The sequence below is a fragment of the Erythrolamprus reginae genome, chromosome Z (assembly GCF_031021105.1).
Source record: "Erythrolamprus reginae isolate rEryReg1 chromosome Z, rEryReg1.hap1, whole genome shotgun sequence".
NCBI classification, from domain to species: Eukaryota; Metazoa; Chordata; class Lepidosauria; order Squamata; family Dipsadidae; genus Erythrolamprus; species Erythrolamprus reginae.
This window is the reverse complement of record NC_091963.1, coordinates 71,425,804-71,443,555: the sequence shown is the minus strand read 5'-3', so window position 1 is coordinate 71,443,555 and position 17,752 is coordinate 71,425,804. Positions and strand designations below refer to the sequence as shown.

Sequence of the window (17,752 nt, the reverse complement as noted above, 5' to 3'; positions counted from 1 at the left end):
CTGAAGAAGGTTTTATCCCTCTTCTTTACAGATTTGGCAATTTCTTCCTCTTTTGAGGCTTTAGCAGCATATATTATCTGTTTTGCCTCCTTCCATCTCATTTTATACACCTCTCTGACAGCAATACTTCCAGACTCTTTATACCTCCTATAGGCAGCCTTTTTTTCATTGACTATAGCCCTTAAATCATTGCTAAATCATATCAGGTTCTTCTTCCTTTTACCTTTAGTTATTTGCCTTATATACAGTCCTGTGGCTTTTAAGATGGCCTTTTTTAAAAGGGCCCTCGTTCCTGCTGTTTTATCCCTCTCCTTTAATTCATTATTTAAATATTCCCCCATTGCTTTAAAATTTGTTTTTCTGAAATCCAATACTTTGGTTGCAGCATAGGATTGCTCACAATCAGTTTTTACATCAAACCACAAACCTAGGTGGTCACTGCAACCTAAATTTTCTCCCATCTCTGAAACCCAATTCCCTTTTGTAAAAATTAAATATAGAATATTCTCCCCTCTAGTTGGTGTCTTAATCAGCTATGCCAGAGCTGCTCCTGTAGAGGCCTCTACTATATTCTTACTTTTGCATGTAAAGGCACTAGGGATATTCCAGTCTATGTCAGGCATGTTGAAATCACCCCTAACCACAATATCTCCCTTTACTGCCATTTGGGTAATTTCATCCACCATCTTGTTGTCATAATCCTCAGATTGCCCTGGAGGCCTATAGATCACCCCAATTCTAATGACAGAACCATACATGTATTTTGAATTAATGTTGCTTTTAGATTTTCCTTAACATAAATGGCTAACCCACCTCCCCTTCTCTCTATCCTTCTTATACAATGTATATCCTAGTATGGATATTTCCCATTCATTGGAGTCCTTAAACCATGTCTCAGTTATGGCAACCAGATCCAAATTATCTCTAGATATTATGGCCATTAACTCACAGAGCTTGTTGCTCAAGCTTTGAGCATTCGTGCACATTACCCTTATCATCAACAACTACATCTATTTTATTTATAGCTGCCTTTTCATAAACTTCAACAAACTGATTTATCCTCATTGGTTGGGGACAGAAATAATCCACATCAGTTACATCTCTGTCCCCTTTACCTAGTTTAAATGCCTGTCCAAAAAAGGTCTGATCTCACCGAGCACCTGGGTACCTCTGTGTGATGGATGCAAACCATCCCTCTTAAACAACTCCCTCTTAGACCATCTACTGACATCATTTATTTATTTATTTATTTATTTATTTATTAAATTTGTATGCCGCCCCTCTCTGTAGACTCTGGGCTGCTCACAACAGTAATAGAAAAAACAATGTAGAATACAAATCTAATAATTAAAACTAAAAACCCATAGTTTAAAAAAACATGCACACAACATACCATGCATAAACAATATAGGCCTGGGGAAGTTATATCAGTTCCCCCATGCCTGACGACAGAGGTGACTTACATAGCCAAAACCTTCAGCTTTACACCACTCTCTTAACCACACATTAAACTCTGTGATACAAGTTGTTTTCTCCTCCTGACCACAAACCGGTAACACCTGTGAGAAAGTCACTGAATCAGTTATTCTGCCCAGCTCCACGCTAAGTCATTGGAAATCTCTTTTTACTGGATTAACATTTCTCTGGGACAAATCATTTGTGCCAAGATGCAGCACCACATCAATGTTATTACCTTTATTCATGGCCTTGACAATATTTGTAATCCGCCTCCTGTCCCTGCTGGCAGTGGCCCCTGGGAAACATCTCACCAGCTTCATCACATCCTTACCCTGTCCCAAATCAACACCTCTAACAGTCGAGTCACCCACAAGAAAATGCATCCTCTTTTTATTTTTACTAACTGCACCTGATGGTTTGGTAACACTATGCACCCCACTTACAACAACTTCCTCTTGGAACATCCCTTCATCCTCCCCCTGAGGGGGCCTCGCTAATATCTGCAACATCCTTACCATTTAAATCCACAAGAACATTATAGGCAGACCAAAATTGCTATGTTTGTGCTCCACTGCACGTAATCTTCCTGAATCGACAGTTCTCCACACAGCCCTTATCCTCATGGGGCACTGTGGAAGTGGAGGCTGCACACATGGCTGCACTACAGCATGTGGCTGGGACAATCTTTTCACTGACTGCAAACTACAAACTAGAGATCTAGAGTTCTCCAATGCACTGGCAAGGAGAGTCCAATTTGGGTTATTCTCTAGTCTTATTGGTAGGGACTGAGTTCAATTTAAATAATAGGCAGGCCCCGCCCCCTGGCCCCTCAGTCAAAAAAACTCAGTCGCAGTATAGGGACTTAGAGTTTTTCTTCTCTCTACAAAATGTTAATTTACACGCTTATTTCAAATAATAAAAACTTCTTTCTTTCGTTTATTTACAGGTAAGATATTCTTCAAACAAGATATATGGTAGTATAGGGCTGGCACCCTCCGTGGGTGTCACCTTTCCAAACTACCGCTCCTCCCCCATTCAGCCCTCAACTCACTGAACAAGATTGGAACTTTGAGGGCAGGAGAGAGCCACCGGGTTGTTGACCTCCATGGTCACGCTCGGTTTTGGAATTGGCGTGTGGCATCGGAGGGGTCCACTCAATTGTACACACCGCTGCCGGGATTTCTATTGAAGAGTCGTTCTGGAAGAAGACAGATGGTCGAGGGATATTGCCGCCCATAGGTTGCCTAGGCGACAAGAAATGCCATTTTAAAGGCATACCAGGGCGTGTTCGGCATTTATATTGAAGAGTCGTTTTCGACGATTCAAAACAATGAGGACAAAAAATCCTGGAAAACGACAGATCGTCGAGGGATATTGCCGCCCATAGGTTGCCTAGGCGACAAGAAACGCCATTTTAAAGGCATACCGGGGCACGCTCGGTATTTGTTTGGTTACCATGGTAACCACATCGGGCGCCATTTTGGTGACCAAAATTCATAATCTGCCTGAGCAACACGCCTGCACGTGAGTGCCTGCCTGTCATTAGCCGTTTTCTGAGGAAAAAGATCGGCTGGGAGACAGAGAATTGTTCCTCTTTTCTACAAGCATGAGTTAAGAAAAGAAGGTTTTAACAACGAATTATGGCAGAGCCTATAATCTCAATAACAGAAGGATCCTCTTCCTCTAAGCCCAATACACCTAAGGGGAAAATTCCTTCTGACAAGGTGAAGCCAAAAACATCTCAAACGGCTTCATTGAAAGAGGCAGAAAAAAAGATCAGAGCTTTAGAAAAGCAATTGGAGGCACAGAAACAGCTCCTGCCTCAATTTCAGGACCTTTACTTTCACCAGCCTCCCCCATGAACAGTGAAGGGGTAGCAGGCTCAGCTAATGAGAAAGATTGCTCCCCAGAGAGACCTGTCAGATCAACACCTGTTACAAGGGCAGATACACAGGATACTCTAAGAGAAGCACCTGCTTGGCCCAATTATTCCTCAAATGTCCAGATGGGACAACTACCACAATATGGACATTCACCTGCAGCTACCTTTACCCCTTCAGCTGCTGGTTTGCATGGCGCCCAGAATGCATGGCAGAATATGCCTCCAGCGCTTCAAGATCTTATAGCTAGTGCGTATTCCCAGGGCATAATGGTGGGAACACAGCAATATACCACAGAGCAATATGTCCCACAACAATATATTCCACCACAATATGGGTCACAAGTGGCTTCTAACACAAAGGCTAGAGACCTGTGGTCAGCTCCATCTCCTCATTCAAGACCAGAGTCCTTAGAAGAGGACAGACCATTCAGAGAGGAGGATAGTGATGGAGATAATGACCTGTCAGGGGTTGAGCAACCACCGGAACCACCTGTTTTTGCAGGTCTTTTAAAAAATTCATTATTCAGAGTTCTTCTCAATAAAGCCAAGTTAACAATTGAACAGGCCGGAGAAGGGAAACAGACGGAAGCTTCCACAAGCACGGCACCCGCTGGTGTTCTGTTCACAGTTCCGAAGAAGCAATCAGAGCACATTCCATCATCCCAGTTATTTCTAGAAAATATCAAACGACCTTGGGAAAATCCAATGGCGGCACCAGGCCCGTCAATGGTGGAGCGTAAACTCTATACATTTGAAGAAGACATGGAGAATTTACTAGGGTTTCCAATGCCTTAGTTCCTTCAAAAGTATCAGATGGACTCAAGACAGAGGACAAAAGGGCGGAAAACGTGGTAAGAAAAACTCACGGGCACTGAGAGCAGCCTCTGCTGCTTCTTTCTTCAATAGAGCCACTATACTATGGATCCAAGAGATTCAATCTTGAGTGGACCAAAATGACAGCCGCCTACGCCAAGATCTCAACAAGCTACTGGCAACTACAGAGTTTTCTGCAGACGCCACAGTGAATGCGGCGAAGTTTGCTTCTCGAGCAATGGCCTCATCAGTTTCTTCACGCAGGTTAATTTGGCTGCGTAGCTGGCAGGCTGATATTAAAACAAAATGGTCATTGGCAGCCTCACCTTTCCATGGGGGGGAAACTGTTTGGAGAAGTGTTGGAAGATGTCCTAGTGGAGGACAAAGATAAAAAGAAAGTGATGCCAAAATCTAACAAGAGACCAGAAACACGATTTACCCCGTATAACAGACGACAGCCCTTTCGGTCTGATGCCGCCTCAACCACGGTCCAGGGTTTGAGGCCATATTTCCAGGGCTCCTTTAATCAAGGCAATTACCGCACAGACAGACCATATTTTGGAGACCGTAGCAGACCTTACCAGCAAGGACAAAGACCCTTCAGAGGTATTGCCAATAAAGGGTTCAAACCTACCAAGTGACTCAGCGGACCTCTACCCACTCGGGGGGCAAGCTGATGAACTTCGCAGGTGTCTGGGAAGTCACATCCTCAGACGCCTGGGCAATAGCTACGGTATCACAGGGTCTACGGATCGAGTTTACTCACCTTCCCCCGAACCGTTTTCTGATGTGTCCCCCAGTGGTCGACCCTCAAAAGAAAGAGTTATTGTACCAGGAAGTCACACACCTTCTACAAATAGAAGCAATCGAACAAGTTCCTTATTCACAACGAGGCAAGGGGTTTTATTCAGTTGTGTTCGTAGTCCCCAAGGCCTCAGGAGGATGTCGCTTAATTCTAAATTTACGACAGTTGAATCTTTATGTACTGTACAGGAAATTCAAGATGCACTCGCTTCTTTCGATCCTATCAGCAGTGCGTCACAAAGATGTTCTTACGTCAATAGACCTCAAAGAGGCATATCTCCATGTGCCAGTCCATCCTTGGCACAGACAATTCCTACACTTCTGCATAGACAGCTCACACTTCCAATTCAGAGCAATGCCGTTTGGCCTATCTTGGGCACTGAGAACCTTTACAAAATTGCTAGATATTCTCACAGCAAGTCTCAGACACCAATCAATACGCCTGATGGCGTATCTCAACGACATATTAGTGTTATCAAAATCAAAGACATGAGCTCATCAAGATGTATTCAACACCTTAACTACCCTACAGTCTCATGGCTTCACTGTCAATTGGGACAAGAGTTATCTGAACCCAATGACACGTTTAGCACATTTAGGAACAATCATCAACACGGAATCGGGTATGGTCTTTCTCTCCCAAGAAAGACAGACCAACATTCTCAATCTACTTCAGGATTTACAGTACCAAAGGAGACCGTCACTGGCCTTCCTGTCCAAACTTTTGAGAACTTTAGTGTCTTGTATAGACATCATCCCTTGGGTCCGACACCATCTACAACCTCTTCAATGGCTACTGCTCCCATTTCAAAGAAGAAAAGCCAGCCATACATAGCGAAAAGTGACACTCAACCCAAGGATCAGGAGATCTCTACAATGGTGGGCGTCACCAACAATACAATGCGGCTCTTCATTCCTCCAATGCGGCTACGTGGGCTTCTCCGTCCACTTTTATAAAACATTACCGCATTGACTCATTTGCCTCTTCAGAGGCGGCCTTTGGGAGGCGGGTATTACAGAGGGCATGCTCAACTACAGCACCCGTGGTCCAGCCTGCTCCCACCCTATAATTGGAACTTGGGTATATCCCACATTGGACTCTCCTTGCCAGTGCATTGGAGAAGAACCGTTGAACTTACCTGAACAGTCTTCTCAATGTATGGCAAGGAGAGTCCAAACCCACCCAGGTCTGGGAAGGGCCACTTGTTTTCCCGTTGGGTTGAAAGGTTTTTTTCAAGTTATCTTGTGTTTACTCTGATAATTCAATAAAAATAGGTTGTATGGTTACTGCTCCTTCGTTTTGTTTTTGACTGAGGGGCCAGGGGGCGGGGCCTGCCTATTATTTAAATTGAACTCAGTCCCTACCAATAAGACTAGAGAATAACCCATTGGACTCTCCTTGCCGTACCTTGAGAAGACCGTTCAGGTAAGTTCAACGGTTCTTCTCACCATATAAACTAGATGTCCTTATGCAAAGAGGGCAGCACCCCAGCTTCCACAAGTTACTACAGAACACAACAGCCAAACAAATGTTACACTGCACCAAGTCAGACATCTTAATTTAAATCAATTTATTGAAAAACAAGTACTTAGCAACAAAATCAACAACCCCTGTCACTACCAAACTTCTACTGGTTTTGGTTTGCAGTTATATGGAAGTTATATGGAAGTTTTCTATATGTAGTTATATAGAAAATGGCTAAAAAGCACTGCCTTTCTCTCCTCCTTCTCTCACTATGTCTCAGGTCCCAGCCAGGAGCAGTTGCTCTGGCCTCTGTGAACTGAAAGTGCAATTAAAAATGGCTTTCCCCCTCCTTTTTTATCCTTCCCAGTCTAGTTCCTCCCCAGCCTAATCTGTAAATCGTCTGTGTTTGAATTCAAACTGCCAATAAAATTGTCCCTTTCTTGCCTTTCTCCTTCTTCCCTGCCAGTAGTATCTGTCCAAGCTCTTTGAATTCAAGAAATAAAAAATGGCTGAAAAGCACTATCTTTCTCTCTTCCTTCTCATTTAATCATTCTCTATGTGGAATAGAACTTTTTTACTCTGAGGTTTTTGCTACTGTAAATTTCATATGCTGCTTGGGATTCTGTACACCTCTTGATTGAAATAACAATAGAATTACTTAACAGTTATATATTTTGATATCTGATGACCGAGTATAGATTTGGCGAGATTCTCTTGGTTTTTTTGCATTTAAACTGATGTAATAAATGTCTCCTTTCAGATTGAATTCTCCTATCCTTCTCTAATTCCTGGAGAAAGTCATGATAGTAATACTTTGCCAGAGGAATGGAAATACCTGCCTTTTCTTGCATTGCCAGATGGTGCTCACAACTATCAAGAAGGTAAGAGCCTACATACCATATTTTTCAGTGTGTAAGACGCACCAATGTATAAGACGCACCTAGATTTTAGAGGAGGAAAACAAGGAAAATATTCTGAACCAAATGGTGTAGTATTATATTATTTAATAAAATACCAGGAAATACTGAAAACTGCTAAACATCAAGTGAAATATACAAACAATCTTGCAATAACATCACTTAAGCGATCACATAAATGACATTTTTTGGGTCAACCATATTGTTGCCTTAATGGATTGCACTGTGGTCAGAAGATGTGGTCTGAATCTAGAGGTTTTGGGAACAGATGTGCTAAATGGACATATCCACACCTCTCCCAATTCTTATGTGCACTCATAAACCTACCCTCAATCATTTGGAGACCAGACCTTTTTGTCTGCTATGGCATTATTACACATCTCAAGATGAATGCCTGATTATTTCCTATTCCCTGAGATATATGACTGTATTACCGTATATACTCGAGTATAAGCCGAGTTTTTCAGTCCAAAAAATGGGCTGAAAAACACAACCTCGGCTTATACTCGTGTCATTGACAAAGTCACCACAAGAGGGCGCCATTGCTTGAGCCAGAGCGAGGAGGCACCAGCTTTTTTCCCCTCTCGCGCGCCGTAGGAGCTGTGGGAGGGGTGGGGCTGGTGCCTCCTCTCCCTGGCTCAAGCAAAGGAGCCAGCCAAGTGCTCCAACCGAGGGGAAAAAAGCAATGAGAAGCCGGTGAGGTCGTGTGCGTGTGTGTGCGTGCTCCCTCTCCCCCCCACCGTGAAAAAAGCCAGCTACCTCTTTGAAGGAGTGGGTGTGTGGCCAAAGTGCCTCCTTTTTTCCCTTGCTGAAACCGGGAGGCTTTTTTTTTTTTTACTCCTTGCTCCCTCCCTGTGTGTATTTGTCAACAAATAAACTCTATCTGAGTCGGCAGGAGGGAGGAAGCCCTAGAGCAGCGTGGGGATGGGGGTGTGAATGAAAGGGAAGCCAAGGCAACAAAGAAAAAGGGGGAGGATGAATTTTAGAGGGTGTGTGTGTGTGTGTGTGCATGCCCCCTCTCCCCCCCACCGTGAAAAAAGCCAGCTACCTCTTTGAAGGAGTGGGTGTGTGGCCAAAGTGCCTCCTTTTTTCCCTTGCTGAAACCGGGAGGCTTTTTTTTTTACTCCCTGTGTGTATTTGTCAACAGGTTTACCATAACTATTCCTTGCTCTCTCTGCATTGCCCTTAGTTGGATTAAAAAGACCCCCTGCTGTCAGATTCTCCTCCCCCTCCTTTGAAAGGATTTAAACTGTTTAAAAATGGTATTTTGTGGTAGTTGCTATCCTTGCTTGGATAGGAACTAATAAAGCAAGAGCTAGACAGGAATTCCTAAAGTGTGTTTGTGGATCTTTAAAAGTTGCTTTTTATAAAGTGGGTTTGAGAGCAAGTTTCAATTAACAAGTATGAGGGGAAGCATTTTACATATTTTAAAAATGAGTTTGATTCTTAATAGGACCTGCATATTTAGGATACAAAACCACAAGAGCTGTCTGTGTTTTGCAAGCTTTGCTAGTCTGTCTGTCTGTCTGTCTGTCTGTCTGTCTGTCTGTCTATCTATCATCTATCTATCTATCTATCTATCTATCTATCTATCTATCTATCATCTACCTACCTACCTATTTATCTGGTTTTCTATGCTGATAACCTCACAGCAGCTAATGCTGAAGCTCTGTTTGGATATACAGATTTATTTATTTATTTAATTAATTAATTAACTGGATCTGTATGCTGCCCCTCTCCAAGGACTCAGGGTGGCTCACAGCATATATAAAAACAGAACAATAATGTAAATCGAATTAATGATGAGATGATGAGAAGGAATCCTGTTTTAAATTTACAGAGCTAGTTTACTGGTTTTCTTTAAAATAAATATTCTAAAACATGTAATCTTCTGATGTTTCAATTAATGTAATTTTATTGGTTTCCATTTTTATAAGTTACCAGTAGCCACTGCATTTTCTAACCTCGGCTTATACTCGGGTCAATAAGTTTTCCCAGGGTTTTTTTGTGGCAAAACTGGTGCCTCAGCTTATACTCGGGTCGGCTTATACTCGAGTATATATGGTATATCCATATCATAACACATATGTACTGCATTAAAACTTTCCAGTAATTTCTCTGCATTGTATTTCAATCAAGCAAATGTAGGTTTTTTTGTTAAGAATAATCTATGCTTAAATATATTTATATTATTTTTTATACATGAAAGTGACTACTTACAAAATGTGAAGGAACAAAGAGGCACTGCCTTCTAGAACTCCAGGTTTTGAAGTCTGAAAAAAACAACAACAAGCAAACATTCTTGGGTTTCTTACCAGTCTTGGCAAGAGTGGGAGGGCAGATGATAAAGCAGAGGGTTTTATTTTGTTTTGTTTTTATCTGCTGGCCATTTCTTTGTGGAATGAGCTGTACAAACTACTTTTCAAACCTAGACTTCCGTGTGGAAGCCTATATGGGCAGCAAGGGAATAAGAAAAGACTCAAAAATAAGAAAAATGGTGGGAATCTCTCTAGTATGTGTATCCTATTCTCCATGGAAGTTCAAACCGCTGTTATAAAAGGTTTCAGGGATGAATGCCATCTTCCCTTACTTCTTTCATTTCAGCATCTTTAATATATAAAATGCAACTGCATCTTGCCATTTTCCAAGATTCCTCCCCCATTCCCCACTTTATGACTTTCTACGAGCACAAGGGGATCAGCTGGAAGACTGAGATGGTGATTTTGAGGGGCTTAAGTGCATTTGAACCCAAGTCCTCCTCGCCCTTCCCACTGAAGGACCTGTTTCCCCCATGTCCCCAGCTGTTCTCCGTCTCCCTGCCACCAGATCCACTGATTCAGGCTCTTTCCACATAAGACAATCAATGGGCCTGCAGCGAAGTTTCGTGCCTCAGTGTTGACAGTGCTCTATTATTGGAAGTCAGGTGACACGCATTGCAATCTCCGCTCCTCCGCCCCCCAAGAACTGGGCTGGTCCCAGCAGCATGTTTCAATGCCTGCCTCCGCTGTTCTACTTTCAAGAGTGAGCTGGTGGGTGGACTGCTGCTAGCTAAGCAATTTTCAGGAAGGCTGCTGCTGCTGCTGCTGACCACCACCGCCCAAGCACATGAGAAGAACCATCACCCGACTACGGGAAAGCCACTACCGCCACTGCTAACTGCTGAGATAAGCCACCACCACTGGCCACCATCAGACCGTGGCGACGGCAGCCTTCCCATAATTCGACAGTGGCGGCTTCTCACGTGCTTCGGCAGCAGGGGTCAGCAGCATACAGGGCTTCCCAAGACAGACACACTTTTTGCCCAGACACAGAAATGACAGAGACATGAAGCTTTGTCTGCTTGCAAATGGGGTGCTTTGAAATAGAACTTTTCATCTCCATCTGGGCAAAAAATGTGTGGCAGTTAGAGGCCCGGGGAGGAGGCAGGCAAAAAAGAAGAAGATATGCTTTCAGTATCAATTCCTCAGCTGCTAAGCAGCAGTTCATCTCCATATTAGACTGCCACTCATCCTCTTTGCTTAATATATTTTGTTAATATTATGGATAGTAATTGATTGCATAAAGGACTAGTTTAAAATATAATAAGGAAAATTGGTTTAAAATTTCCATCTCAACCATCTGGGAAAATAGCGAATAACAAAATATTTTCATAATTCCTAATATCCTATCTACTTTAAAATATGCATTTTTCCAATCTGAAGGAAGCAAAGGTCCTTTGGATCAGTCATGGGTACTTCCGGTTTGGACCGGGGCTGCATCGGAGGCTCCGGGGCAGGGCTCTGTCCCCGAGACTCCTTTCACCCCTCTAAAGGTCGCTATTTGCGATTGGATCGGACTCGGATGGTCTGATCCTAGAAAAGGGAGTTCCCCCGATCCCGAGGAGCTAACGCCGAAGCTCCAAGGGGAAGGGTCTACCCCGCAGCTTTAGAGACGGGAGAACCGATCCTCGTCTCACTGAGGACCTGGCCATTGCAGTCCGACCACACAAGTGGAAAGCGAAGAAAATCAGAAGAAGCAGAACTCCGAATCTAATTCAACAAAGCAGAAAAAAAAGACAAGAAGAAAATAAGAAATTAAGGTATAAGCTCTATTTTGATAATTTTGAAAACAATTAGAAGCATAAACTTTTCAAAATAAAAGGCGAAAAAGAAAGCAGTAAGAGAAAAAATCATATCCTTGGGCCAAAGTGAACTTGCGGCCGGAACCTTTTTTCTTATGAAACAAAACATCTAAATTTACAAGAACTGAATTAAAAACTGTAAAAGACAACAGTTTGATATAAAACTCACATCCCTGAAGAGGATTCTAGGGGATGAGAGCTAATTAAGACTAAAAATTCTAAAAAAAATGTTGAAAGAAGGAAATTTAAATGACTGCAGATTTCGGGTTCTTCTTTCTTACGCTACCTGCGGAAGGACTACTTTTTGTGTCTTTTTGTGCCTTTTTGGAAAATAAAAATAGGCTTCCGGTTTGGCGGTGATCGCGGCGGGACATCCTTGGCAGGGCTCTGCCAAGCGATCCCTTCTACCCCCTTCGAAGGTCGCATTTGCGATCGGATCGGGCTCGGATGGCCCGATCCCAGAACAGGGGGCTCCCCTCTGCCCGAGGAGCCATCGCTGAGACTCCAGAGGCAGCGGTTCGCCCCGCAGCTTCGAAGACGGGAGAACCGATCCTCTTCGCCTGAGAGGACCGGCCAGCGCTTTCTCCCCTCACCCAGCGGGAAGCTGAGAAAAAGCTCTAAATTGAAAGTTCTACATTTAACTAACTGAAAAAGAATACATCCGATAAAGGACTCAAGGTAAAAAATTTCCTCTTTGTTTCAAGACCAAAATCTGAAGATTTGATCGTTCGCAAGCCTCAAGGGAAAGCTTTCTTTAACGAGGCGAAAGTGAAAGTTTTTTTTTTCTGAGTCTCATCCGCAAATAACAGCCGAGACTAAATTCTCTCATTTTCATTGTTTCCATTTTGTATTTGAATTTTGGAATTTATAAAACATTTTTTTTACCCTATGCTTTAATAAAAGATCTTGAACTGGAAATGACTATTTAGAAGATTTTAATGCTTAAAAGAAATTAGTAAAGATGACTAAAATTTCTTTTTTATAGTCTGTCAAAACATTGTGTTCCGGGCTGACATCTTAACAGCGGAGGAATATAACTTTGTTGCCTTATTTTTTTTTCTCATCCTGTTGTCTTTGCAACATAATAACATTATATAACAACTTGAAAATAAATGGGAAATAGAAGGAACTGATACCTTTTCTTTGGAATATTTACCTTTGGATTAACCTACTTGGATTACTTGCTGATTGCCTTTGAACTACTTTGGATTACTTGCTGATTGCTTTTTTTCCTTGGGATTATTTTTTCTTCTGAGAACCTTTTCACATCTGCCTGATCATATGAACTTCTGACTTTTAACCTGACTCCATCTTGGGATCTATTTTTTTTGCCTTTGTCTTGAATTTGGAAAAGAACATAGACTCCATTTTAACTACAAGAAAATTATTAATTTGACTTTTTTTTTCTTTTCGTGAGACCTGCAATTGGGATTAAGTACAATTGTATTTTCTGACATTGGGATTCACACTCTTTATTCATCTAATATAATTTCCTGATTTATAACAAGAACATAACTATACATATTGTGTTTTCTTTTTGATTAATTAACTCTTTTTTTGTTCTCCTTCTGATTTTCCTTCTTTTTATTCCTATTTTTAAAAGAAGTTTGAATTGAAGACTATGCATTGTTAGCAAACCTTGGTTTCCTGCTCTATTCTAATTATTTGAATTGAAATACTCCCCATTTCTTTTTTCTCTCTCCCTTTTTCTCCCTCTTCTTGCTGCCTTATTAAGTCTTTTTTCTCTTCCTTTTTTTTCTCTGTACTTTTTCAAAGTCTCCCTTTTTAAAATAGTTATTACTCTTTTTTTGCTGTCATTTATTTTGTCTTTTTATTAGACCATTTATTTTTAACTTTTACTGGTTTTCTATTCCTAAAAGTTTTATATTTGTTTCCTGAGTTATTATATCTTTAAACTTTTAAATTTTCAAAATAATTAATAACAATATATATTGGATTTTGAATTTTCTTGATAATTGAATAGTTATAATTCAAGCGTAACCGCTAATAAAACAGATTGAATAGATTTGGAATTTATAGAAATTTTCTCCTTTTCACTATATATAAATTTAGATTGATTTAAATTAATTCAAATTTTAAACAGCGGATTCAAAATTGATAATGTCAACTTCTTCAACCGTTGTTAAAACAGTCAAAAAACAACCTACTGCAACAATCTCTTCTCCACAAGTGTCCCCACGTCCTTCCCCGACGCACCAGGCCTCAGCTATGTCTTCCAAGGATAAAGAAAAAGACAAAACAACGCAGCCCAACTTTGCAACATTACAAGAAACTTTAAACAATATGCAGGACTTTATCTTTAAATCTCTAGAGAATGCCACCCAACAAAGAGAGGTTATAAAAGAGGATGCAACACAACAAAGGGAAGCTATAAAAGCAGACTTGGCAGAATTTAAAAAGGAGATGGCCCAACTGAAAGCTGATATGGGCGAGGTCAAAGACCAGATAAAGGTGATCCAGCAAACACTACAAGAAAGTGATGATCGAGTGAAAAAGGTTGAAGAGAAATCCGACAAAAACGCAAAAAGAATTGATTATCTCGAAGGGAGAGCTGATGTAAGACACAGAAGACATGATGAATCAATTATTCAGCTGGAGATGCAACGTGCTTCGTATGGACTACGATTTCAGAACATGAAAGAGGAAAAAGATGAAGATTTAAAAATGACTATGGCGGAAACGATTGGAGGAATACTCCAGGAGGATCCTGCTGCGCTAGTGAAAGAAATCGATGAAGTTTACAGGACTTCGAATAGTTACATCCGTCGCCACAATCTTCCAAGAGAGATTCATATCAAATTCACCAGGAAAACTTTGCGAGATGACATACTCCATTGGGCAAGAAACTCCAAACTCCAACATCAAGGAGTGGAAATAAAAATATTAAAACAAGTTCCAAGAAGTGTCAGAGAGAGCAGAAGAGATTACCAGTTTCTTACCAGAATTTTGATCAAAGAAAATATAACCTATCGTTGGTTAATCCCACAAGGTCTTTCTCTGACATGGCGTTCTACAAGATACAAGCTGGAAAATGTAGAACAAGCTAGGTATTTCTTTGAAAATAGCGGCATTAGCCACATGGACTTTTCAGATAAACAACAAGAGGCTCAACAACAACCAGCACAACAGCAACCAGGGGAGATGCTAGCAATCCAACAAGAAGAACTATTGGGGGCCACAGCTCAAGTAATAGAGCAGGACCAAGGTGCTATAAGAAGAGTTCAGCCTCAGCGAGAAACCAAAAAACCCACTAAATGACAACAACTAAAGATCTAAAGATCTTTTCGGTAAACGTTAACGGACTTAATGAACCAAGGAAAAGGAAACAAATCTTCTCTAAACTCAGAAATCAAAATGCTCAAATTGCAATACTACAAGAAGTACATATCAAAAAAGATAACCAAAAATTATTGTTGAATCCCAAAATTGGAAAAATGTATGCTGCATTAGCAGATCAAAAAAAAAGAGGTGTGGTGATGTATGTAGAGAATTCTATAAATTCCAAACAGATATATAAGGATAATGATGGTAGAATATTGATTGTGCAAGTTGATATTGAACCTAGACCTATAGTGGTTGTTTCTATTTATGCTCCCAATGAAGACCAAATGACATTTTATAAAAATTTACATCAAATAATAATAGATTTAGCTATTGAGAATGTACTAATAATAGGTGATTTTAATGCTATTGTGAATAGGCAATTAGACCATTCAGGGGGAGGGAGTCATAATAAAAGGAAAAAAACAAAAAGAAATCTACTACCAAGTACTTTCCAAAAAATGAAAACAGAATTATTGCTAAATGATATATGGAGGGAAAGACACCCCCATAAAAGACAATTTACGTTTTATTCTAATCCCCACAAAATCTGGACAAGAATAGACATGGTATGGACATCAAAAATGGTTGCAGAAGAAATAAGGGAAGTAGAGATAGATGTTAATACATGGGCTGACCACAACCCAATAGTGGTTTATATAAGAAGGAACAACAAACAGAATATTTGGCGGATGAATAGAAATATATTAAATGATAAGAAATATAAAGATTGGATCGAAAAGGAATTAAAAATATTTCTTGAAATTAATAAAACCCCAGACACCACTCCACAGAATATATGGGATACACTCAAAGCTTATATAAGAGGGTTAACAATATCTTATACAGCAAAATACAATAAGGAAAATAAATTAAAGTACGTACAACTAATAAATGAATTAAAACAATTGGAATTTGCATCGCAGCAACACACCAAGAACAGAGACTTTAAAACAGAAATAAATGTAATTAAACATAAAATTAGAATTATAGAACAAAATCAAATAACTGAAAAAATTAAAAGAGCAAAACAACATTATTTTGAACATGCAAATAAACCAGGCAGATGGTTAGCATATAAACTTAGAAAGCAGAGTCAATCCAAATTGATAAAAAAATTAGAAGACAAAGACGGTACAATAAAATATGATACAGAAGGAAAGGCGGACATTGTTTATAATTTTTATAAAGATCTTTATGCCAAAGACAATGTTAGTGAAGATGAGGTTTTTAATTACTTACAGGCTTCAAAATTACCACAAATAACAGAAGATCAACAGACTATGTTGGATGGTCCAATAACAATGGAAGAACTCCTAACTATAATTAAAAAACAGAAAAACAATAAGGCCACTGGTCCGGATGCTATACCGGCAGAATGGTATAAGATAGACAATGAAATAGTAAGAAACTATATGTTAGAAATTTTTAATTTATGTAGACTTGAGGGTAAAATTCCGAAATCTTGGTCAGAATCCCTGACAACTTTAATACACAAATCCGGCACTGACCCACTAAAAATCAAAAATTATAGACCCATATCTTTATTAAATGTAGATTATAAAATATTTATTGCCATTTATGCAGATAGACTTAAAAGAATTATAAATGGAATAATACATCAAGACCAAAATGGATTTCTACCAGGGCGACAAATTAAAAATAACCTTAGAACAGTAATAAACACATTAGAATACTATGAACAACATCCAGATAAGACAGCATCCTTAATGTTCTTAGATGCTCAAAAGGCCTTTGACAACGTTAACTGGACATTTATAAAAATGCAATTAAACAAAATGAGATTTGGCTCAAAATTTGTTAATTTAATAGATACTATATACTCAAAACAAACGACTAAAATAATACTAAATAATAACCAATTACAAGCACTTGATATAAACAAGGGAGTTCGTCAAGGATGTCCTATATCACCATTGTTATTTATTATGACACTTGAAACTTTATTAATTAAAATAAGAGCGGATTCCGAAATAAAAGGTTTAACTATAGGAGACGAAACTTACAAACTTCAAGCTTTTGCAGATGACTTAACGTTTATAATTGAAGAACCGATAACAACTGTTCCTTCTTTATTGCAAACTATTGAACAATACGGAAAGGTAGCAGGTTTAAAGATAAATAAAAGCAAAACTTCTTTCTTAACCAAAAATATGAATAAAATACAAGAAACTAAATTAGAAAATATTTCTGGAATAAAAACCGTAAAGAAAGTAAAATATTTAGGAATAAATTTAACAGCGAAAACAATAACTTTAAAAAATGATAATTACATAAAATTATTATCAGAAATTAAAAAAGATTTAGAAACATGGAATAACCTGAAAATATCTTTTTTAGGAAGAATTGCCACAATCAAGATGAATATTCTGCCTAAGATTTTATTTCTTTTTCAGGTAATTCCAATAAACCCAGGGGGAACTTTCTTTAAAACTTTGACAAACTTAGTTAAAAAATTTATATGGCAAGGGAAAAAAGCAAGGATAAAAATAAACTGTTTGGAAGACATTAAAGAGAGAGGAGGATTTGGTCTTCCAAACTGGAAATTATATTATCAGGCCGCTGCCTTAACATGGATTAAAGATTGGATAACCTTAGAGAATAAAAGAATATTAAATTTAGAAGGACATGATCTTATGCTGGGCTGGCATGCATTTATATGGTATGACAAGGAAAAAAATCACTCATATTTTAAAAGACACACATTAAGGAAGTATTTACTAGAGGTTTGGAAGGACATAAAGAAAAATCACTTCTTAAATGTCCCAGAATGGATAGCCCCCCCTAGAAGCAATAACACATCCAAAATCTATAAAAGACACGAAAATATTTTATAGATATAAAGAATTATTAAATGATCAGATGAAGCTAAAGCCTAGGAATAAACTACAAGAAGAAGGGATAATAATAGATTGGTGGCATTATGCCCA

At 39.5% G+C, this 17,752-nt stretch overlaps 1 protein-coding gene across 4 annotated transcripts in view; it reads left to right on the top strand.

Annotated features, from left to right (window-relative positions):
- Positions 1 to 17,752, top strand: part of AVL9 (AVL9 cell migration associated) — a 204,781-nt gene that overhangs the window by 56,545 nt on the left and 130,484 nt on the right. For 3 of the 4 annotated variants that reach the window (XR_011556730.1, XM_070726316.1, XM_070726317.1), the window contains one exon: positions 7,183 to 7,303. Coding sequence is in view for 3 of the 4 variants with exons in the window: in XM_070726316.1 (XP_070582417.1) it covers positions 7,183 to 7,303 (121 nt within the window). In the remaining variant the exon portion in view is untranslated. Of the gene's footprint in view, positions 1 to 7,182; positions 7,304 to 17,752 lie in introns of those variants that run through there. The other variant, XM_070726320.1, reaches the window with a different exon arrangement.